At 42.1% G+C, this 23,217-nt stretch overlaps 1 protein-coding gene and 1 non-coding gene across 15 annotated transcripts in view; both read left to right on the forward strand.

The window, feature by feature from the left end:
• Nucleotides 1-23,217, forward strand: part of htt (huntingtin) — a 64,941-nt gene that overhangs the window by 32,295 nt on the left and 9,429 nt on the right. For 6 of the 14 annotated variants that reach the window (XM_061678398.1, XM_061678403.1, XM_061678408.1 and 3 more), the window contains 38 exons: nucleotides 74-194; nucleotides 267-409; nucleotides 512-693; nucleotides 848-1,071; nucleotides 1,143-1,269; nucleotides 1,358-1,488; nucleotides 1,557-1,667; nucleotides 1,786-1,863; nucleotides 2,159-2,382; nucleotides 2,490-2,568; nucleotides 2,676-2,837; nucleotides 2,913-2,968; nucleotides 3,099-3,247; nucleotides 3,334-3,470; nucleotides 3,561-3,677; nucleotides 5,514-5,636; nucleotides 5,704-5,963; nucleotides 8,137-8,279; nucleotides 8,354-8,582; nucleotides 13,335-13,476; nucleotides 13,557-13,736; nucleotides 13,931-14,107; nucleotides 14,227-14,303; nucleotides 16,433-16,568; nucleotides 16,642-16,764; nucleotides 16,891-17,098; nucleotides 17,241-17,386; nucleotides 17,462-17,639; nucleotides 17,740-17,838; nucleotides 17,933-18,117; nucleotides 18,194-18,320; nucleotides 18,458-18,561; nucleotides 20,852-21,006; nucleotides 21,082-21,221; nucleotides 21,303-21,388; nucleotides 21,473-21,603; nucleotides 21,693-21,825; nucleotides 21,928-22,083. In XM_061678398.1, the coding sequence (XP_061534382.1) occupies nucleotides 74-194; nucleotides 267-409; nucleotides 512-693; nucleotides 848-1,071; nucleotides 1,143-1,269; nucleotides 1,358-1,488; nucleotides 1,557-1,667; nucleotides 1,786-1,863; nucleotides 2,159-2,382; nucleotides 2,490-2,568; nucleotides 2,676-2,837; nucleotides 2,913-2,968; nucleotides 3,099-3,247; nucleotides 3,334-3,470; nucleotides 3,561-3,677; nucleotides 5,514-5,636; nucleotides 5,704-5,963; nucleotides 8,137-8,279; nucleotides 8,354-8,582; nucleotides 13,335-13,476; nucleotides 13,557-13,736; nucleotides 13,931-14,107; nucleotides 14,227-14,303; nucleotides 16,433-16,568; nucleotides 16,642-16,764; nucleotides 16,891-17,098; nucleotides 17,241-17,386; nucleotides 17,462-17,639; nucleotides 17,740-17,838; nucleotides 17,933-18,117; nucleotides 18,194-18,320; nucleotides 18,458-18,561; nucleotides 20,852-21,006; nucleotides 21,082-21,221; nucleotides 21,303-21,388; nucleotides 21,473-21,603; nucleotides 21,693-21,825; nucleotides 21,928-22,083 (5,479 nt within the window). The remainder of the gene's footprint in view (nucleotides 1-73; nucleotides 195-266; nucleotides 410-511; nucleotides 694-847; nucleotides 1,072-1,142; nucleotides 1,270-1,357; nucleotides 1,489-1,556; nucleotides 1,668-1,785; nucleotides 1,864-2,158; nucleotides 2,383-2,489; nucleotides 2,569-2,675; nucleotides 2,838-2,912; nucleotides 2,969-3,098; nucleotides 3,248-3,333; nucleotides 3,471-3,560; nucleotides 3,678-5,513; nucleotides 5,637-5,703; nucleotides 5,964-8,136; nucleotides 8,280-8,353; nucleotides 8,583-13,334; nucleotides 13,477-13,556; nucleotides 13,737-13,930; nucleotides 14,108-14,226; nucleotides 14,304-16,432; nucleotides 16,569-16,641; nucleotides 16,765-16,890; nucleotides 17,099-17,240; nucleotides 17,387-17,461; nucleotides 17,640-17,739; nucleotides 17,839-17,932; nucleotides 18,118-18,193; nucleotides 18,321-18,457; nucleotides 18,562-20,851; nucleotides 21,007-21,081; nucleotides 21,222-21,302; nucleotides 21,389-21,472; nucleotides 21,604-21,692; nucleotides 21,826-21,927; nucleotides 22,084-23,217) is intronic. The other 8 variants (XM_061678399.1, XM_061678404.1, XM_061678409.1 and 5 more) reach the window with 3 other exon arrangements.
• On the forward strand, nucleotides 1,905-2,034 carry LOC133404662 (small Cajal body-specific RNA 14). Its single transcript, XR_009768858.1, has one exon. It is a non-coding gene; the product is annotated as a small Cajal body-specific RNA 14 (non-coding RNA).

A 23,217-nucleotide genomic window follows, 5' to 3' on the forward strand; every position in this document is an offset into this window, starting at 1 on the left:
CCCTCAAGAATGCACTAACACTTAATTGGAAGATGAGGCTTATTACAAAATCCACCTATTTTCTGTCTGACAGGACTTATCGGGGTTTTAACCTATCAAACACGGTGTCTGACGTCACAGTGGAAAACAACTTGTCTCGAGTCGTCACCGCTATCTCCCATGCTTTCACCTCCTCTACCTCGAGGGCCCTGACTGTAAGCTTTCACATGTGCTGTTACTCCCAAATAATTGTTTATCATAAGTCTTTTTTTTTTTTTTTCTTAAAGTTTGGCTGCTGTGAAGCACTGTGTCTCCTGGCTTCAAATTTTCCAGTATGCACATGGAGCACAGGCTGGCACTGCGGCTACATTAACTCCGTTAGTACAGTTTCATCTCGAAGTCTCAACCGCAGCAGGGGCCGGGCTTCAAGGTTTATGAAGACACATGCTCACATTATTTATATATATATATATATATATATATATATATATATATATATATGATGATATTTTTTTTCTCACTCCTGTTTAAGTCTGTCCCAGGCCAGCAATACTCCAAACTTAAACCCAAACCCTTCTTCACCTGATTTGGAGCGAAGGACCTTAACAGTGGGAATGGCCAACATGGTGCTTTCCTTGCTGTCATCTGCCTGGTTCCCACTGGATCTCTCTGCGCACCAGGATGCTTTGTTACTAACTGGCAATCTGCTTGCTGGTGAGTAATGCACACAAATCAAAAGACCTATATGGCTTGAAATTACTCTCAAAAATGCATATTAATTGTGGAAGCACAAATTGCTGTTGTATTTGTATCAGAGCTTGTCTACTTAATAGATTAAATCATATGCAATTCACCTTCTTGGTTTAAGCGGTGGCTCCTAAATGCATGCGCAACCCCTGGGCTGGAGAGGAAGAAGGTAGTACTGGCAGCTCTTATCCTAGTGGAGGCCCAAATAAGATGGAGGAACCCTGGGCAGCATTGTCAGAGCGCTCCCTAGTGACAATGGTGGACCAGCTTTTTTCCCACCTCCTGAAGGTCCTAAACATCTGTGCGCATGTGCTGGATGACACTCCCCCGGGACCAGCAGTTAAGGTTGACTTTTTGTCTGTATGGATAACTACCCTTTATGTGAATGAATTGCTTCACACTACCTCTTTCTGCAGGCCACACTGCCCTCCCTTACCAACACACCCTCACTCAGTCCCATTCGCAGGAAGGGCAAAGAGAAGGAGGCTGCTGATCCCAATGCTGTGCCCTTGAGCCCAAAGAAAAGCAATGAGTTCAATGCAGGTACACAAGCAAACAACCTAGAAAAGACATGTTTCCCCCTTCATGCACTGTCAAGACTAAAGTTGTTGTTTTTTTGGGGGGTGGGGAGGTGCAGGCAGAGCTACTGACAGTACAGGTGGAACAGCAGTAAACAAGTCGAACACACTTGGCAGCTTCTACCACCTGCCAACCTACCTCAAGCTCTATGATGTCCTCAAAGCAACTCATGCCAACTATAAGGTACAGAGCTTATTCAGAATTACTCATTGATATACTAGAAACGTGACTGTTTGCAATGTTTCTCTTAGGTGACGTTGGACCTTCATTGCAGCCACGAGAAGTTTGGTGGTTTCCTTCGCGCTGCCTTGGATGTTCTGTCTCAGCTGCTTGAGCTAGCCACACTTCATGATATCAGCAAGGTATTTTTATTTTCATCCTGTTCAGTTTATAGGGAATAAGATGACCTGATTTTTAAATTACTGAAGTCTTCAGAATAAATATCAGATTAACTTTCCCCTCCCCATCCTCCTTATGCAGTGTGTGGAGGAAATTTTGGGCTTTCTTAAGTCCTGCTTCTCCCGAGAACCTACCATGGCTACAGTTTGTGTTCAGCAGGTCAGTACTTGGTGAAGGTATGCCTGTTTGTTTTGCAATGTGTGGAAGTCTTCATATGGTCGCACCACTGAGCAGTGTGTTGCCACCAAGGCCGCCACACAGAGTAAGGCTGGATCCTGCCGACAGGGCCCGTAAAGGCATTGGTTTCCCTGTGCGATGGTTCCATATATTCTACAATTGAGTGCAAAATGAGATATGAAAAATTGTAAGAATGACTGAAAAAAGAATTCTAATAAAAACATTGTCCACACAAATAAATTAAATTCCTTACTGTATGTAATCTGTTCTCCTTCAGTTGTTAAAGACACTGTTTGGAACCAACTTAGCATCCCAATATGAGGGTGTCCTGAGTGGACCCAGCCGTGCCCAAGGAAAGGTGCTCCGTCTTGGCTCGTCTAACCTGAGACCAGGCCTCTACCACTACTGCTTCATGGCACCATACACACATTTCACACAGGCTCTGGCTGATGCCAGTCTACGTAACATGGTCCAGGCTGAGCAAGAGCAGGACGCCTCTGGGTGGGTTTAAACATACACAACAGATGCAGGAAAATAATTATTTTTTTTTTGTCTTGGGGGAAATCTGTAGCATCACATTTATTTGTTGCTTCTTTGTCCACTTCCAGATGGTTTGATGTGATGCAGAAGGCATCAAACCATCTTAGGTCTAACATTGCAAATGCAACACGCCACAGAGGTGACAAGGTACCTGTATATTTCATGTTGCCTGAGATAGTAATTACGAAATATTTTGCTTTGAAATACCCTCTAGTTTATTTGAACAAAAAGATGTTCTGAAATTGTTTGCCCAGAATGCCATCCACAACCACATCCGTCTCTTTGAACCACTCGTGATTAAAGCTTTGAAGCAGTACACAACCAGCACCTCTGTGGCTCTGCAAAGACAGGTTCTGGACCTTCTAGCTCAACTTGTGCAGCTCAGAGTCAACTACTGCCTGCTGGACTCTGATCAGGTTGAACGGATTAACAGTATGATTTGTATCTACAGTTGGGGATTATTCTCTCAACATGTTTTTTTTCTGTTTTAGGTGTTCATAGGGTTTGTCCTGAAACAGTTTGAATATATTGAAGTGGGACAGTTTCGGTAAGTTTGTCAAAGAAAAGATTTATCCAGTGCATTTTGATGTACAGTATTGTTAAATATATGACAAGGGGGCGGTTTTTAATGTAACAAAGCTGTTTAACTAAATGGATTACCGTTATGTTTCTCTTAGAGAGTCAGAGGCAGTTATACCCAACATCTTTTTCTTCCTGGTGCTGCTGTCTTACGAACGTTACCATTCTAAGCAGATAATCGCTATCCCCAAAATCATCCAGCTGTGTGATGGCATAATGGCCAGTGGTAGGAAAGCTGTCACACATGGTAAGAGTTGCACAGATGATGCAAGTTTTCAAGTACACAGAGATATTGGATAATTCTTATACATGATTTCCCATTTTTCTCTGAAGCTATCCCTGCCTTGCAGCCGATAGTTCATGACCTGTTTGTCTTGAGGGGCTCCAACAAGGCAGATGCAGGCAAAGAATTGGATACACAGAAAGAAGTAGTGGTCTCTATGCTTCTCAGACTTGTTCAGTACCACCAGGTACACAGTTTGCAAGAAGACACAACCAAGTATTCTCAAGCCATCCAGAGTAGGCCTCTCCTACATTTTACTTTTTCATTCATGATGTAGGTTTTGGAGATGTTCATCCTTGTTCTGCAGCAGTTTCACAAAGAAAATGAGGACAAGTGGAAGAGATTGTCCAGACAGATTGCAGATGTCATACTTCCCATGATTGCCAAGCAGCAGGTTATCATACACAAAGATAATCAGGATTTTTTTGTCACGATTTTGCCCCTGACCTGGGGGGGAAAAAATGACATTATTTTCTGCCCTTTTTGCCACACTTATAAGATTATCCGGTGCTATGAGGTGTGTTAAGAATGAATTTGTCCCGATAAAAGGGTCCAAAATGGGTCGGTGCCGACAATCTTAAACGTACTGAATATTTATGACCAAGAATTTCCGTGGGGAAAGACGATGACTCCTGAGTCATGATTTTGTAAATTATGACATGGAATGGAATGTAGCCAATCAAAAAAGCACCCGGACTGAGGAACAACTAAGCCGCCGTGAATAAATAAATGTTTGTCACACTTAAATGTTTCCCATCATCAATCAAATTAAAATATTAGTCAAAGACAACACAAGCAAACACAAAATGCAGTTTTTTTTAAATGGATTTATTATTAAGGGAGAAAAAATCCAAACTTACATGGCCCTGTGTGAAAAAGTGATTTACCACTAAACCTAATTGGGCCATCCTTAGCAGCAACAATTGTAATCAAGCGTTTGCGATAACTTGCAAGGAGTCTCTTACAGCGCTGTGGAGGAATCTTGGCCCACTCATGTTTGCAGAGTTGTTGTAATTCAGCCACATTGGAGGGTTTTCGAGCATGAACCGCCTTTTTAAGGTCATGTCACAGCATCGTAATAGGATTCTGGTCAGGACATTGAGTAGGCCACTCCAAATTAGTTTTTTCTTCACCTATACAAAGGTGGACTTGCTGGTATGTTTTGGATCATTGTCCAGCTGCAGAACCCAAGTTCATTTCAGCTGGAGGTCACGAACAGATGGCCGGACATCTCCTTCAGGGTTTTTTGGTAGACACCAGAATTCATGGTTCCATCTATCACAGCAAGTCATCCAGTTCCTGTAGAAGCAAAACAGCCTCAGACCATCACACTACCGTCACCATATTTTACTGTTGGTATGATGTGCTTTTTTCTGAAATGCAGTGTTACTTTTACACCAGATGTAATGGGACACACTCCTTCCAGAGAGTTCAACATTTCAGTCAGACCACGGTATTTTACTTTAGGGCAAAATTGAGACGAGCCTTGATGTTCTTTTTGCTCAGCAGTGGTTTCCGTCTTGGAACTCTACCATACAAGCCATTTTTGCTCAGTCTCTTTTTTTATGGTGGAGTCATGAACACTGACCTTAACTGAGGCAAGGGAGGCCTGCAGTTCTTTAGATGTTGTGGGGTCTTTTGTGACCTCTTGGATGAGTCGTCGCTGTGCTCTTGGGGTAATTTTGGTTGGCCGGCCACTCCTGGGAAGGTTAACCACAGTTTCATGGCTCTCACTGTGGTTCGCTGGAGTCCAAAAGCTTTAGAAATTGTTTTCTAACTTTTTCTACACTGGTAGATCTCAATTACTTTTTCTTATTTGTTCCTGAATTTCTTTAGATCTCAGCATGATGTCAAGCTTTTGAGGATCTTGGTCTTCTTCACTTTGTCAGGCAGGTCCTATTTAAGTGATTTCTTGATTGAGAACAGGTATGGAAGTATCAGGCTCGAGAAATTGAACTCAGGTGTGACAAACCGCAGTTATGTTTTAACTCTCACTTTTTCACACAGGGCGATGTAGGTGATGATTTGTTTCCACTTTAGTAATAAAAAAACATTTTAAAACTGCATTTTGTGTTTACTTTTAAATATACTTTCGTGTACCAGGCCTTAGGCAACATGAAGGATTGTTTGGAGTGGGGACTGCGTCATGTCATAATCGGAAATCAGATGAGATATGTATTTTAGTCCCATCTGGTGCCATTTTCACAATTTGAGTGGTGTCTTTCAACAGATGCATTTGGATTCTCCTGAGGCTTTGGGTGTTTTGAACACTCTTTTAGAGAGCGTAGCACCTTCCTCTCTTAGGCCTGTGGATATGTTGCTCAAGAGCATGTTTGTCGTCCCGGGTACAATGGTGAGAAGTCACAATTTGACCAGTGCTTTCCAGTTGTTAACATTAATCCATAACACGATTCCTTCAGGCATCAGTGACTACAGTTCAACTGTGGGTCTCTGGTATCCTGGCAGTGCTCAGGGTACTTATCTCCCAGTCAACTGAGGACATTGTGTTATCGCGAGTCCATGAGCTCTCCCTGTCACCACATCTACTTTCCTGCAACACAGTCCGCCGCCTCTATCAACAGAGCGCCTCTCCTAATGCCCCTCCCACTTTGGATTCATTTGCTGTTCAAGAACCCAATGGTGATTCACAAAAAGACCTACCTGAGGAAACGTTTGCCAGGTTAGTGTGATAAAATACATGCATGCCCAATGTTTGGCTCCTGTTGTCAAATTACTGTAGTGTGGCCTTGCTAATGGATACCTAATGTGAGCGTTAGGGGCTGCAATTACAGTGTAACGACAATAGAACGGACTAATGGGGCGGGGTTGTCTGATATAGCTGAGTGTCTGTTCCATTGAAGCGGGTTTTTTTGGAGGCCACCCATATTACGGTACAAATTTGTAGGGCTTTTTGTGTGGCCTAAATTTCCCAGTACAGTACAAGTAATCGTAAATATACAGTCCGCTCCAAAAGCATTGGAACGACAAGGTAAATTCCTTTGTTTTTGTTTTATATTGAAGACATTTGGGTTTCAGATCAACAGATGAATATCAGACAAAAGTTCAGAATTCCAACTTTTATTTCATGGTATATTTACATCTAGATGTGTTAAACAACTCAGGACAGAGCACCTTTTGTTGGAAGGAACCCACTTTTCAAGTGAGCAAAAGTATTGGAACATGTGACTGATGGGTGTTTCTAGTTGCTCAGGTGTTGCCTTTTAGATTGATTGCTGAAACATTAGAAAACTGCATTTGCTGTTAAGCAAGCAAGACAACCAGAGAGCTGTCTATGGGAGAAAAGCAAACCATTTTGAAGCTGAGAGAAGAGGGAAAATCGACCAGAGCTATTGCAGAAACATTGGGCATAGCCAATACAACAATTTGGAATGTCCTGAAAAAGAAAGAAACTACTGTTGTACCGAGCCACAGACATCGAACAGGTCGGCCAAGAATATCAACAGCAGTGGACGACAGTAACATTGTGAGAACTCTGAAGAAACACCCAAGGACAACAGTCAGTGTCATCACTGCCAACCTCCACAGGGCAGGGGGTTAGGGTCACAATCCATGGCTCGAAGAAGCAAAAAGAATCGGAATTCCAGATTGGATTTTGCAAAGAAGAAACAAACAAGAACTGAAAGTGGGTGTGCAGTAAAGGCCTGGAAAAGCATTACAAATGAAGAATGCAACAGTCTGGTGAAGTCAATGGGTCGCAAGCTTGATGCAGTTATTCTAAGTAAGGGTTATGCCACCAAATATTCATCCATCCATCCATTTTATTAATGGCTTATCCTCACTAGGGTCTCGTGCTGCTGGAGCCTATCCCAGATATTTTTGGGCGGGAGGCGGGCTACACCCTGAACAAGTCACCAACCAATCACAGGGCACATAGAAACAAACAACCTTTCGCACTCACATTCACACCTACGGGCAATTTAGAGTCCTCAATCAACCTACCACGCATGTTTTTGGGATGAGGGATGTCTGTTAATGTCGTCTGTTCCAATGCCGTTGCTCAATTCAAAAGTGGGTGGGTTCAAACGTAAGGTGCTCTGTCCTGAGTTGTTCACACATCTAGATGTAAATACCATGAAATAAAAACTAGAGTTCTGAACTTTTGTCTCATATTCATCTTTTGATCTGATCCCTAAATGTCTTCAGTATACAACAAGACCAGAGGAATTTACCTTACCGTTCCAATACTTTTGGTCATGGTGACGTTGTTCACGTACAGTACGCATCATAGGTGAGTCGCTTTCCAGAGCCGTGAAGAATTATTGTGCTTCTTCGTTCCAAATCTGTTGCCAAGGCTCACGAACGGCTTAAGAAAAAAAAAAAAAAACAGTTCCTCTCCCAAAAATAGTATGATCCGGACTCCAAAGACGTGTTTTGTATTCCTCAGAGTTAACACCACACCCATGTCGCTCTCTCGCTCTGCCAATGCTGTAAACACAATAGACAATAGATATAACCTTCATCGCATGGCCGCCACGTCAATGCCCCACATTCAACATGGTCGTCAGGAGGCACATGTTTTGGATTTGGATCTAGTCATATTGGATATCTGTTACCCGGAAATAGATCAGTCCTATTCTCTGGACGCATTGCGCCACAGTGCCAGTAAACAACAACGGCCAATTCTGGAATTTGTCAAGAGTTTGTCAATGGCATTTAAAGTGACAACTGGAAGCTACATTTGGACATATTGTTCAGTCCCGATGGTCCGTTTTAGCCAATATCCGTTATATTAGGGTCCGTTTTATCGAGGTTCCACTGTACATTTTTTAAATTCAAAGATGTGATAATTGACTCTAGATTTTCGTTTTATTTTGGTTTCGTCTTTGCCTTAGATTTTTGCTCCAAATGGTTGGAGTGCTGCTGGATGAAATTTCCTGCAAACAGGTTAAAGTGGACATTACAGAGCAGCAACAAACTTTCTATTGCCAGCAGCTGGGTACACTGCTCATGTGTTTAATACACATTTTCAAAAGTGGTAAGCATTTATCAAATTTAAATATGATGATGATAAGGTGCACCTGCTAGTCTTACCCATATTTTTCTATCCAGGTATGTTTCGGAGGATCACAGCTGCAGCCAGCTTCCTCCTAAAAGGTGAGAGTGCCAGTGGCCAGAATGACTTGGAGGCTGGTCTTTACTATCATTTAGAGACCCTGAACAGCATGGTGCAGGGCCTGATCACCACCCACCCCTCCCTGGTGCTGCTCTGGTGCCAAGTCCTCCTCCTCATAAACTACACAAACTACTCCTGGTGGGCTGAAGTTCACCAGACACCAAGGTAAGAATAGTGTGGGCAATAGTATTTGAAGTTAGTGGGCTCTATATTTAGACTGCGCAAATGTATCCTGGAACGTAAATGGTGCACATCTTTCTATTTGTGTGAGTGCAAGGCTCGCTGCACCGTTGTGTCTATCTGGCAGACTGGTCAGCGCCAAGCTGGGCAATGTCGGTCCAGTGACGCTGTGTTCTTTGCTCCACCTGGAGCATGTGACATTTTGGTCACTGGGGGCTCCATTTTCAGTGATGCATTTTCGCGCAAGCTCAAGACTCGCTGCACGTTGGCAGGCCTGTCTGTGCAGAGTTGGGCGGTGTCAGCGCAGTAAGGTTGTGCCTTGGGGATGCCTGCGCTTGGCGGATTGAGATGTTGGTGTCAGAAAGTCAGAGATGGGGGGGAGAAGGTGAAAAGCGCCGACATGCTCGGACACCGCGAGAGTCTGCGAGATTTCCCAGACAAAATTTTGCGGCTACGCTGCAAGATCAGAATTAGCAACCCCAAGTCTTAATTTCATCCTCATCCATTGTTTTTTCTCACTATGGGGCTGATTATTGTATTTTTATTTTTTTTTTGCCAATCCCTGCTGACGCCAAGATCAGAATCATCTTTATTTGCCATGTCCAAAAAACACACAAGGAATTTGTCTCCGGTCGTTGGAGCCGCTGTAATACGACAACAGACAGTCAATTGACAGAGAACAATTTTGAGACATAAAGACATTGTTTTTTTTTGTTGTTTTTTTTTGTCAGTCACTGAGCAGTAAAGGTTTGCTAGTTATCTGGTAATGCCGGTACTTTTTTAATTTTTTTGACAGTTGTGAAAAAAGATGCTGAGTCCTCTAGCACTTAGAGCAGTTTGAATGACTAATATTGCAATAGTACAGTGCAATGACCATTGTGCAAATGGCGCCGAGTAAGGCTTCACAAGGTTTTCACACACTGTTGCTGGTATTTTGGCCCATTCCTCCATGCAGATCTTGATGTTTTGGGGCTGTCGCTGGGCAACAGAGACTTTCAACTCCCTCCAAAGATTTTCTATGGGGTCAAGTTCTGGAGACAGGCTAGGCCACTCCAGGACCTTGAAATGCTTCTTACGAAGCTACTCCTTCGTTGCCCGGGCCGTGTGTTTGGGATCATTGTCATGCTGAAAGACCCAGCCACGTTTCATTTTCAATGCCCTTGCTGATGGAAGGAGGTTTTCACTCAATATCTCACGATACATGGCCCCATTCATTCTTTTATTTCGACGGATCAGTCGTCCTGGTCTCTTTGCAGAAAAACAGCCCCAAAGCATGATGTTTCCACACCCATGCTTCACAGTAGGTATGGTGTTCTTTGGATGCAACTCAGCATTCTTTCTCCTCCAAACACGACAAGTTGAGTTTTTACCAAAACGTTCTATTTTGTTTTCATCTGACCATATGACATTGTCCCAATCCTCTACTGGATCATCCAAATGCTTTCTAGAAAACTTCAGACGGGCCTGGACATGTACTGGCTTAAGCAGGGGGACACGTCTGGCACTGCAGGATTTTGAGTCCTTGGCGGCGTAGTTACTGATGGTAGCCTTTGTTACTTCAGTCCCAGCTCTCTGCAGGTCATTCACTAGGTCTCCCCGTGTGGTTCTGGGATTTTTGCTTACAGTTCTTGTGATCATTTTGACCCCACGGGGTGAGATCTTGCGTGGAGCCCCAAATCGAGAGAGATTATCAGTGGTCTAATAATGGCTCCCACAGTTGATTTCTTCACACCAAGCTGCTTACCTATTGCAGATTCAGTCTTCCCAGCCTGGCGCAGGTCTACAATTTTGTTTCTGGTGTCCTTTGACAGCTCTTTGGTCTTGGCCATAGTGGAGTTTGGAGTGTGACTGTTTGAGGTTGTGGACAGGTGTCTTTTATACTGATGAGTTCAAACAGGTGCCATTAATACAGGTAACAAGTGGAGGACAGAGGAGCCTCTTAAAGAAGTTACAGGTCTGTGAGAGCCAGAAATCCTGCTTGTTTGTAGGTGACCAAATACTTGTTTTCCACCATAATTTGCTAATAAATTATTTAAACATCAGACTCTCACAGGTGATGTATACCTATGATGAAAATTACAGGCCTCTTTCATCTTTTTATGTGGGAGAACTTGCACAATTGGTGGCTGACTAAATACTTTTTTGGCTCCACTGTATAACTTTGGTCTCATGGAATGTAAATGGAATTCGTTCACAGGCAAAGAGAATTAAGATTATGGTTTATATCACAAAATTAAACTTCTTCATACAAGAAACATGTTTGTCAAAATCTGAAGAAAATTACCTATCTCATTTAAATTTCAGTCAGTCCTTTTCAGCTAGCTATAACAGCAGACGAGGAGTCACAATACTAATTCATGAGAGTACTTTTTCAGAGAGTAACTAACTCATAAGTGAGATAAAATATTTCAGATCCAAAAACTGCAGTTCAAGGCAAAAGTTGGTAACATTCAGAGTCTCTTATATTGGTGAATGAAAGCAGTCCAAAATGTGAAAATACAAAACATTACTAAATTAATATTTGACTAGGCCAAAAAATAATCAAAACTAATGCAATTCACAGAAATTAACTGTATATGAAACATCTACTCACTCATAAATGAGAAAATATTTTAGGCCGATTCTATGAGATGTAAACCAAGAAACGGTCCAAAATGTGAAAATACAAAAAACGACTAAATGAGTTTGACTAGGGCAAAAACATCAAATAATAAAAACAAATTAACTGAAAATGAAACATCTACTCACTCATAAATGAGATGAGGTGAGGTGGGGGGCGGATTGGCTCACCCTTCCTTGATGTGCTCGCTCAGCAACTCCATTCACCAGTTGACTAACATGCATGTTATATGGTGTTCATTCACTAATAAGTTTGATAGAAACACTATAGACTTTAATTTCCTGTGCTGGGATTACTTATAACAACACAGGTTATACTAACATATCAACTCACAGGTTCTTACAGGTGTTTAGACACTAAAAAAATAATTCTATCGCACCACTCGACAGTAGCACTGCCTTCCTCATTTTCCCACATCCTGTCATCCTGTCCTACCCTTTTCTGTCCTCTCTTATCTGGTTCTCTTTGTCATTTATTGCTTGTTCTCACCGGGTGTCCCCTCTCCAACCCCCCCCCCCCCCCCCCCCTCCCCCCCAATCTACATATAACTGTTGTAATGTTACTTGTTTAAATATCTAGACTGTCTCACTATTGTTCAGCTGTTGTTCTCACCCCTAGTCGCCTTGTCCACTCTGTCCCTCTGTTTGCCCCCTAAAACCCCTTTTCTGTCCGGCTGCATTTTCAATAAACATCAGATTTAAAAAAAAAAAAAAAATACAAAATTAAGCAAGGGAGTATTTCAAACTCCCCTGTTGCACTGTTCCAGCACAAAGGCATACAGTTCTACCAAGGCCATGAAGCTGAACAGGACTGGTTTAAAAAAAAAAAAAAGTCGGTCTAAACTTAGGCCTGCTCATACCACGTCTAAGCTGTGGCAAGGTTCTCTAATGCGATATTGGCATACATGCAGGCAGACAGACGTGCGAGGTCCTCGGGTGTGTGTGATAGATGACAGAAATATTTCAACAGTGGGATCCAAACCTCTTAATCATTGTATAAATCAAGTCGTTGAATGTATTTTTATTATTGTTGTTGTTATTATTATCATTAGACTTTACGCCGATCTGATCGGCTTAATTGGTATCAGCCGATAATTAGCTTTTTATGCTGAGCGGCTTTGTCATAATTCACCGATCCGATCAGTGACATTCTTGATCGACTCCGCAAAATACATTTACTCCGCGTCGCCATCGTGTACAGTATATTTGAATCCAAAAGCTAGTTTATTTTTAGCCTTGTCGTGTGTCTTTTGACGTACTACTGGAAATATCTGACAGCTAATAGTTATTTTATAATTTAAAAAAAAAAAAAAAACGTCGGCTGTGTGGGACAACACGTAATGCCTGGACCAGACTACGAGACAAAATTGGTGAAAGTGAAGATTTTAAACCATATATCAGCAATTCAGTACTATATTGTTCTCAGTCTTTGCACATTTTCAGCACTTCGAACATATTTAATGTATTTCGAAATAAAACAGATTTTCGTTTTGGGGGTCTTGAAATACACCGGCTGCAAGATTACGACAATTGGGTGTAACCCACTTCCTTGCGGAGGTACACCACGCGTCGCGCTGGATTTGCGCTAGTCAGGAAACTAAAGCCCAGTGAGTTTTGTTTTTCAGAACGTAACATGCAGTATGTGCTATAGGGGATATAGACAAATCAAGAGTCATATTTATTTAGCATGTTGTCTTGAAATTGTGCAGCACGACTGGTTAGCACATCTGCCTCACAGTTCTCAGGACCGGGGTTAAAATCCCGGCCCCGCCTGTGTGGAGTTTGCATGTTCTCCCCGTGCCTGCGTGGGTTTTCTCCGGGTACTCCGGTTTTTCCTCCCAAATCCCAGAAACATGCAGGGTAGGTTAATTGTAGACTCTAAATTGCCCATAGGTATGAATGTGAGTGCGAATGGTTGTTTGTTTATATGTGCCCTGCGATTGGCTGGCGTCCAGTTCAGGGTGTACCCCACCTCTCGCCCGGAGATAGATGGGATAGGCTCCAGCATGCCCCTGACCCTAGTGAGGAGAAGAACGTAAGATGAATGAATGTTGTTTTGAAATTAACATTAAGTTTTATTTCCCCACCCCCCACACACACATCGCGTCTTTCTATCAGGAGACATAGCCGATCATGCACAAAACTGCTCAGTCCTCACTCCTCAGAAGATGATGATGAGGAGACTCCTGTGTCCTTGTTCACCATGATCAACAGAGAGATAGTCTGCAGGGGAGCCCTCATTCTCTTCTGTGATTATGTGGTGAGCAGAACATTACACTGTCACAGTTCTTACACTAAACCAGTTGCTCCTGCATTACATTTACCATTGTATTTTTGCAGTGTCAGAACCTGCATGACTCAGAGCATCTAACCTGGCTGATAGTTAACCATGTGAGTGACCTCATCAGCCTTTCCCATGAGCCACCTGTGCAGGATTTCATCAGTGCTGTGCACCGAAATTCAGCTGCCAGTGGTCTCTTCATCCAAGCTATTCAGTCCCGCTGTGACAACCTGACAAATGTAAGCACTTTGATCTGTGCTTCTACACATGTATTCAGGCTGCCTATGATTATTAAGTAGTGATTGAATAGTCATAGTTAGTCTTATAGTGATCACCATTTTAAAAGAGTTGCATATTTAATCATTAACCTTTGTTAACATTTTATCTACATGTTGTATTTTTAAAAATGTTTCCCCTTTGTGTTTTTGTGCAGCCTACTATGTTGAAGAAGACTCTGCAGTGTTTAGAAGGCATCCACCTCAGCCAGTCTGGCTCCCTGCTGATGCTGTATGTGGACAAGCTGCTCAGCACACCCTTTAGGGTTTTGGCCCGTATGGTGGACACACTGGCGTGTCGCAGGGTGGAGATGCTGTTGGCTGAAACTTTACAGGTGATTATTAAATTTTATTTTTTCATAAAAACTTAAGGTGTTTGTGGTACACTGAAAGTATTACCTACAAGTATTTTGATGTTGTACTGTAGTTTAAAATCATTTTATTTGCCCTCCAGAACAGTATAGCCCAGCTGCCTGTGGAGGAACTGGACAGAATCCAGGAATACCTCCAGATCAGCAGCCTGGCTCAGAGGTAATGCCCTCTTGCAGTACAGTAAGGACGGGATAGGGACCGATCCCTCCTGTGACTAGCGAAAAAAATGCAAATTGATAACAAAACATTACTCTAGAGAGAGATTTCTTACAGACATGTATATGCACCTGGTGAAGACTCTCTTGTAACTTCTTCCGCTAACGACCCAGGCTAAACGTAACTCCTCCAAGACATACAAAGATTCTCTTTTGTTAACATGTATCGCTTGAGCATGCTTTATTGACACTCATCTACTTACTTTTCTATCAAGACAGGGATTTGGTACCATCTTGTGGCATCTTAAGGTGTTTCAATGTTTAGAGCACAAAAAAACACAGCTAGGTGAGTTCAGCAAATATTTGGGGATAGGTTCCACAGCAAAAAACAATGCAAATTAAAAATAAATAAATAAATCATGAAGAGTGAACCGAATATGAGAGGGTTGCTGCACACCAATTACTTATGGCAATTATGGTGCCGTGAAAAATTATTGGCCCCCTTTTCAAATTCTTATATTTTTGCATAGTTTCCCCATTTTAAGATCATCAATCAGTAATATCAGACAAATATAAGTGAACTTAAAATGCTGCTTTTAAATGATTTCATTTATTAAGGAAATTTAAAAAAAAAACAGTTCAAAGTTACCTGGCCCTGTGTGGAAAAAATAATGGCCCCCTAAACCTAATAACTAGTTGGGCCATCCTTAGCAGCAACAACTGAAATCAAGAGTCCTCTATAACTGCCATTGAGTCTTTGACATCTCTGTGGAGATATTTTGGACCACTCTTCCTTGCAGAATGGTTTGAATTCGGAAAAAAATAGAAGGTTTTTGAGCATGGACGGCCTGGACTTTGACTAGGCCATTCCTAAACCTTCATTTTGTTTAAGCCATTCAGAAGTTGACTTGCTGGTGTGTTATGGATTGTTATCCTGCTGCAGAACCCAAGTGCGCTTCAGCTTGAGATCACAAAGTGATGGCTGAACATTCTCTTTAATGATTTTTTGTTAAAGAGCATAATTCATGGTTCCATCAATCACAGCAGTTTGTCCAGGTCTTGAAAGAGCAGAGCAACCCAAGACCATCACACTACCACTACCATGTTTGACTGTTGGTATGATGTTCTTTTTCTGAAATGCCGTGCTACATTTACGCCAGATGTAACGAGACATACACCTTTCAAAAACCTCAACTTTCATCTCATCAATCCATATGGGAATTATTGAGATTTTTTTTGCAAAAGACAAGCCTTTATGTTCTTTTTGGTCAGCAGTGGTTTTCACCTTGGAACTCTGCTATGGATGTCATTTTTGCCCAGTCTCTTCCTTATTGTTGTGTCATGAACACTGACCTTAACTGAGGCAAGCGAGGCTTGCAGTTCTTTAGAAGTTTTCCTAAGTTCCTATGTGGCCTCCTGGATGAGTCATTGCTGTTCTCATGGCGTAATCTTTGTAGGCCGGCCACTCCTGGGCACGTTTTCTCCATGTGAGGATAATGGTTCTCCCGATGCTTTGCTGAAAGCCTAAACCGTTAGAATTGGCTTTTGTAACCTTTTCCAGACTGATAGATATCAATTACTTTATTTCTCAACTGTTCTGGAATTTCTTTGGACCGTGTCAATTTGTTGCAGGTTTTTTTCAATCTTTTGTCCGCCTTGATTTTGTCGGGACAGATTCTTTAAGTGATTTCTTGATTGAACAGGTCTGGAGGTAATCATGCTTGGGTGTCATGAGTGAAAATTAACCAAAAATTGTGATCAGCAACAATAACTGAATGATTTCAAAAGGGGTTTAATTACTTTTTCCATAACACGGTCATGTAACTTTGAATCGTTTTTTTTCCCTTAATAAATGAAATCACCATTTAAAAAGAGCATTTTAATTTTACTTGGGTTATATTTGTCTATTTACATTTGTTTGATTATCTTAAACATTAAAGTGGGGAAACAATGCAAAAATATACGAATTTGAGAAGGGGGCCATTACTTTTTCACGGCACGGTTCTTTACAGAATAAATCGTTACATTTAAATACACATTAACTGGTCTTGACTGCAGGTTGTGAGTCATTAGCAAAGCAGATAAGTATGCAATGCTCAATTTCATAATTCTCTTTTTGTTTCCCTATCACAGGCATCAAAGGTTTTATTCCCTGCTGGACAGGTTCCGCGCCACTGTTGCTGAAACTAGTAGCCCACCACCTCCAGTGACATCACACCCCTTAGATGGGGATCCACCCCCTGCCCCTGAACTGGTCAATGCAGATAAGGTGTGGAATATGAATTAAGCGTTATCAGCGGCACAAATACTGTATGTAGAAAATATGTTTATGTTTTTGCTAGGAGTGGTATGTGACCCTGGTGAAATCTCAGTGTTGTCTTCGTGGAGATGTGTCTCTGTTGGAGACAACTGAACTCCTTACCAAGCTACCGGCCCCTGATCTTTTCAGTATTATGAGATGTGAGGTAAGTGTGCACCATGCACATTATGAACCAAGTATTCTATTGTTGGCATACTTTCAATATTTCCATTGTCCATGGCTATTTTCCCTCCCAATATACAAAACACACGTATTCCCTCTGCAATGACAGACATTCAACCTGAGTCTGCTGTGCCCATGCCTAAGCATGGGAGTTCAGCGGCTAACACGGGGTCAGGGGCCAGTCTTGTTGGAGACAACGTTGCAGGTTACCTTAGAACTACTTGCTGGGGTTACACAGTCACTTCCTGCCCCACACCGGTCCTTCTTACCACCTTCCGAGCCGCAGTCTTACTGGACCCAACTGGCTGATGTGTATGGTAAGAGTGATGGATTCTAGCAGGGCATTTATCAAACTGACTGAAGTGAGCGAGGTCTGTTTTGCAATGCTTGACTCCCTTTCAAAAGTTTAATATTATAATATTAGCTACTTCAGATTTTCATGCCTTGGTATGCTTTCAGATGAGCCTGGTTTCTACCCCAGGGTTTTAGCCCTCTGCAGAGCTCTCTCCCAGTACCTGCTGTGTGTAAACCTGTTACCTTCTTCTTTGCGCATTCTCTGTGACAAAGAAGCTCTCATCACTACTTTCACCTGCACTGCCACTGAGGTTAAATGTCAAATTTGCATCCAATTTGTCTACATCTCAGTTGCGGTAAGTACTGGTTTCTTCTCCATTGTCCAGGTGATAGTCTGGCGATTGCTCCAGGATCAGCTACCCCTGAGTGTGGACCTTCAGTGGGCTCTGTCTTGTCTGTGCCTGGCCCTGCAGCAGACTTGCATCTGGAACAAACTGTCTAACACAGAGTACACTACACACACGTGTTCCCTCATCTACTGCTTACGCCTCATAATGGTTGCTGGTAAGAAGACCAGTGGTATTTTTGTAGATTCCGCTTGACCTATTGCTGTTACATTTTTTTTTTTTTTTTTTAAATGCTTCCTTTTGTTTTTGCATTTAAGTGGCTGTGAGCCCTGGAGATCAGCTTCTGCTCCCGGAGAAGAAGAGAAAGTTAGCCAGAGATGCTGAAGGAGATGAAGTGGATTCCCTACAAACAAAATGTGAGGATTCACTTAACTGAACTGAGGATTTGCTTTTCTGAGCAAGTCTTAGGCAAGGCTGTGGGAAAATGTGATTATATTTTTTTGGTTGCAGATGGGTGTGAGTGGCAAGCATGTGAAATCATGGCAGAGCTGGTGGAAGGCCTACAAAATGTTCTTTCCTTGGGTCATTACAAAAACAGTGTCATCCCAACTTTTCTGACTCCAACCTTACGCAACATTGTGATCAGTATTGCCCGACTGCCACTGGTCAATAGCTTCACTCGGGTTCCTCCACTGGTCAGTGTTTATCCATTTGTGTGGTGGGGTGGAGAAATGTGTGAGGGTAATTCACTTGTTTGTCTGAACTCTATAGGTTTGGAAACTGGGCTGGGCCCCACAGCCTGAGGGGGAGTTTGGTACTACATTGCCTGAGATCCCTGTGGACTTTCTGCAGGAAAAGGATGTCTTCAGAGAGTTCCTGTACCGTATAAACATACTTGGTATGTAAAAACACACAATTTGGATCTGCATCTTATTGCAATATGCCTCATGTCTGTTCATTATTATTTTTAATAATACTGTAATGAACATTTTTTTTTCTAATGATAATTTATAATGAACATTCTGACTGTCTCAGGCTGGAGTAGCAGGACTCAGTTTGAGGAGACCTGGGCCACTTTGCTGGGTGTGCTCGTCACCCAACCAATCACAATGGAACAGGAGGAGGACACACAGCAAGAGGTGCTAATGCTAATACAATTAAATAAAGCGCAGCAGAAAGATATTCATCCTTTAAGGTCTGAGCACTTCCTTGTACGTGTAGTTTTATTTGCTTACGGCTCAAAAGCTGCTTTTTTTTAATATATACTGTGTGTGCATGTATAGGTAATGTGTGTGCGTGGGTACGGAAAGTATTCAGACCCCCTTAATTTTTTCACTCTTTGTTATATTGCAGCCATTTGTTAAAATGGCATGCTCATGGCGTCAGACAGTTGAGGGGAAAAAAGCATGTCTTTTTATAGTAATGGCTAGAAATAATGGCACCCCAGGGGTGCCAATATTTATGAGCACGGCTATATGTATTATATATTCATATTTGTTTCAGCGACACGGCACAAGCTTTTACATAGTATGCAGTATTCCTATAAATTGTGTGCCCCTTGCTCGAGTAGCTTTATAACACGCAGCACTGGAGGAAGTCTTTGCCGTGTCTGTTGGCTTGTCTTATAGGCAAAAGTACAGACGACAGTACTGAAAAGAACTGCGTGGGTCTTTTTTTCCACCATAATAACCATAATAGAGTCGTAGGTATATACAAGGAAATCCTCACCTCTTGTCTGCGCCGCTTTGTTGCTGCGCCATGGCGGCTGCGAGATTTAGTTCTTTTGCTGGCGGTTGAGGTCCCGATGGCCGTCGTAATAATAGTTGCTGGTTTCAGTCTCTGCCTAACTACACTTGAGTGTCCAGTGGTTTCTGCTAAATGCTTCTCAAAACACACCGGTTCGAAGTGATCATCACGGAGTTTGGAATGCTTGCTAGGCACCCATAGCTGACCACGTTTCTTCTGTCGATTGACTTTCCCTATCCACTGGTCACGTATTCCTTTTTCACTTGTAAAGCCCCAAAAAAAACTCTTGCCACTGCCTGAACCATTTGTACAACCAAATGCCACACAATAAACCATTGTGAAATCGCTGAATCATACGACAACAAATATACAAGGACGGGAACAATAGCATGGAACAATGGCACACAACCCCGAATGAACTTGGCCGCATTCATCTTTCCTTTGATTGCAACCAGTCGTCCTGTCCCAGCAGCTGTAAAACACCCCCACAGCATGATGCTGCCACCACCATGCTTCACTGTTGGGACTGTATTGGACAGGTGATGAGCAGTGCCTGGTTTTCTCCACACATACTGCTTAGAATTAATGCCATAAAGTTCTATCTTAGTCTCATCAGACCAGAGCATCATATTTTCACCATCTTGGAGACCTTCAGGTGTTTTTGAGCAAACTCCATGCGGGCTTTCATGTGTCTTGCACTGCGAAGAGGCTTCCGTCGGGCCACTCTGCCATAAAGATCCGACTGGAGGGCTGCAGTGATGGTTGACTTTTGAGAACTTTCTCCCATCTCCTGACTGCATCTCTGGAGCTCAGCCAGAGTGATCTTTGGGTTCTTCTTTACTCTCTCACCAAGGCTCTTCTCCCCCGATTGGTCAGTTTTGCCGGACGGCCACCTCTAGGAAGGGTTCTGGTCTTCCTAAACCGCTTCCATTTAAGAATTATGGAGCCCACTGTGCTCTTAGGAACCTTAAGTGCAGCATAATTAGTTTTTTTTGTAACCTTGGTCAGATCTGTGCCTTGCCACAATTCTGTCTCTGAGCTCCTCAGGCAGTTCCTTTTACTTCATGATTCTCATTTGTCTCACATGCACTGTGAGCTGTGAGGTCTTATATAGACAGCAGTGTGGATTACCTAATCAAGTCCAATCAGTATAATCAAACACAGGTGGACTCCAATGAAGGTGTAGAACCATTTTAAGGATGATCAGAAGAAATGGACAGCACCTGAGTTACATGAGTGTCACAGCAAAGGGTCTGAATACTTATGGCTGTGTGATGTGAAATTTGTTTTTCTTTTTTAATAAATCTGCAAAGATTTCAACAATTCTGTTATTTTCTGTCAATATGGGGTGCTATGTGTACATTAATTAAGGAAAAAATATAACTTAAATATAACAAAGAGTGACAAATCTAAGGGGGTCTGAATACGTTCCGTACCCACTGTGTGTGTGTGTGTGTAATACGTGTGTATGTGTGTGTGTATATATATATATATATATATATATATATATATATATATATATTATATATATAGATATAGATATAATATATGTATATATAATATATGTATGTGTGTGTATATATATATATATGTGTGTGTGTGTGTGTGTGTATACGTATAAGGGACCCCAAAAAAAAAAAAACACACTTTAATTCTCTGTTCTACATCTGATTGCTGTTGTAGGAAGATTTAGAGCGTACCCAGTTGAATGTTTTAGCAGTGCAGGCCATCACTAGCCTGGTGTTGGGTGCAATGATGCTGCCCACTGCTGGCAACCCTGCTGTCAGCTGTCTGGAACAGCAGCCTCGCAATAAGAGCCTCAAGGCCCTAGAGACACGGTACATTTAAATTTTTCTGTTTACACTGTTGCTGAATGCTTTGAGTATTCTACAGTTTGTGTTTTTTTTGCCCAGATTTGGAAGGAAACTGGCAGTGATCCGGGGTGAGGTTGAGAGAGAAATACAGGCTCTTGTTTCCAAGAGAGACAACATTCATACACACCACTCCTACCATGCCTGGGACCCTGTGCCCTCTTTGTCTGCAGCCTCAGCAGGTAGCGAGCAATACTGCGTGTGGGTGAAAGGTATGCCGTACTTTATTCCATTAGAAATGATTTACTGTTATTTTCTTTTAGCAGGAATGTTGATCAGTCATGAAAAGTTGCTGCTTCAGATCAACACAGAGCGTGAGATGGGAAACATGGATTATAAACTGGGACAGGTACAGGCCTCTTTAATAGAATATACTTAGTTTATGAGTTATGATAGTGTAAATCTTTTTTGTTTGTTCGTCACTTCTCTACAGGTGTCCATTCATTCAGTGTGGTTAGGAAATAACATCACCCCATTGCGGGAAGAAGAATGGGGCGAAGATGAGGAAGATGAAGCAGATATGCCAGCGCACACCTCCCCACCTTTATCGCCAATTAACTCTCGGTATTATGAATAATTTTGGCTGAATGCGGACTTCACCAGTTTGTCTATTTACACTGAAAACCTGCACCTACCACTGTATGTGCTTTTAGAAAACATCGTGCAGGGGTGGACATTCACTCATGTTCACAGTTTCTTCTGGAGCTCTACAGCCAGTGGCTTATCCCAAGCTCTCCAAGTAACCGGAAGACTCCAACCATACTTGTCAGTGAAGTGGTCCGATCGGTGAGTCACAGTGCACACATTGACATTGTTGGAATCCCATTTATCCAATAACTTGTTTTACTGGACTCCTGCCATGTACACTTATCTTATTGTTCTTGGCAGCTGCTGGCAGTGTCAGACCTATTCACAGAGAGGAACCAGTTTGACATGATGTTCTCCACCCTTATGGAGCTGCAGAAGCTTCACCCACCAGAAGATGAGATCCTTAATCAGTACTTAGTGCCTGCCATCTGCAAGGCAGCTGCTGTGTTGGGCATGGTGAGCACACTGTGTTATTGTAGTAGCAACGTGACAAGCCATCTTGGTGGAATTTTCTATTTTAAAAAAACAAAAAAAACATGGAATGAGAACTTCAAGTGCCTCTAAAATCCTCCATAACAAATTAATAAAAATAACAAAACAATTGATGACTAATGTATATGACCTATTCAACTGGCCACACAACTGCCCATTTGACAGATAATGTTCAATTTACGCTCTGTACGTCGCGTTCCTTAGGGCAAGTAGTGACACAGAAACATCACAGTAATTTTTAGGGGTCAGTTTAGAGAACACTTTGGAATTTCGGCCCATATGAGCTTACTAGTGGATATTTTTGACTGAAACGTGTCAGTTAATTGTGGAAGGAGTTCACAGAGTAGCAGACAAAATACAAAAATGGATTGTCGCTGTGGAAATCTGTACGATGACGCCAAAGAAGACATAAAATGTAGCTTTTTCTGGGTGAGTGCAGACATGCCGCTTCGGTTTGGTATAGTCCCTTAAACTCATAGCAAATGTTAATATCCAAAAAGTCAAGCATAATTAAGTTATCAGGCCGTAATTGAAAGTAGAAACGGCTGCTTTCGCAAGCAAATGTGAGTGTGGCACATACTTGTAGTCAGGCTTGGAGAGTAACGGAATACATCTAACGGGATTATGTATTCAGAATACAAAAAGGTAACTGTGTTCCATTACAGTTACTGAAAAAAAACAATCAGATTAGAGGTACATTTATAAAAAAATATTTTGCAGGATTACAATTTTAATGCAGGGTGAGGCCGGTCATTGATTTTGAGCCCCAACCTTTTCCAGAGTTAGCAGCGCATCATTGTATCATAAGGTAGGAGGTGTGTGTGTCAGTGAGGGGAGTGGTTAAGCTACCGCTAACTGTAGTGGCTGCCTTCATAAATTTAATAAATCCTCTGGCTTCCCCCCCCATAAAAAGCAAAATTTCTCCAGAACCCATCATGCGATTTTCAAAATTCTTGCTGCATTGTACACTGGTTAAAGTGGCCATTCCTACCAGACTTTGCATTTTGGCAGATTTACAATTGTTGGAAATCTTGTCACGTTGTTAATTGTAGCATCACTCTCATTAGTTATAAATACTGTGTAGGAAAAACCTCTTTG

Source organism: Phycodurus eques, chromosome 6, assembly GCF_024500275.1.
Source record: "Phycodurus eques isolate BA_2022a chromosome 6, UOR_Pequ_1.1, whole genome shotgun sequence".
Taxonomy (NCBI): domain Eukaryota; kingdom Metazoa; phylum Chordata; class Actinopteri; order Syngnathiformes; family Syngnathidae; genus Phycodurus; species Phycodurus eques.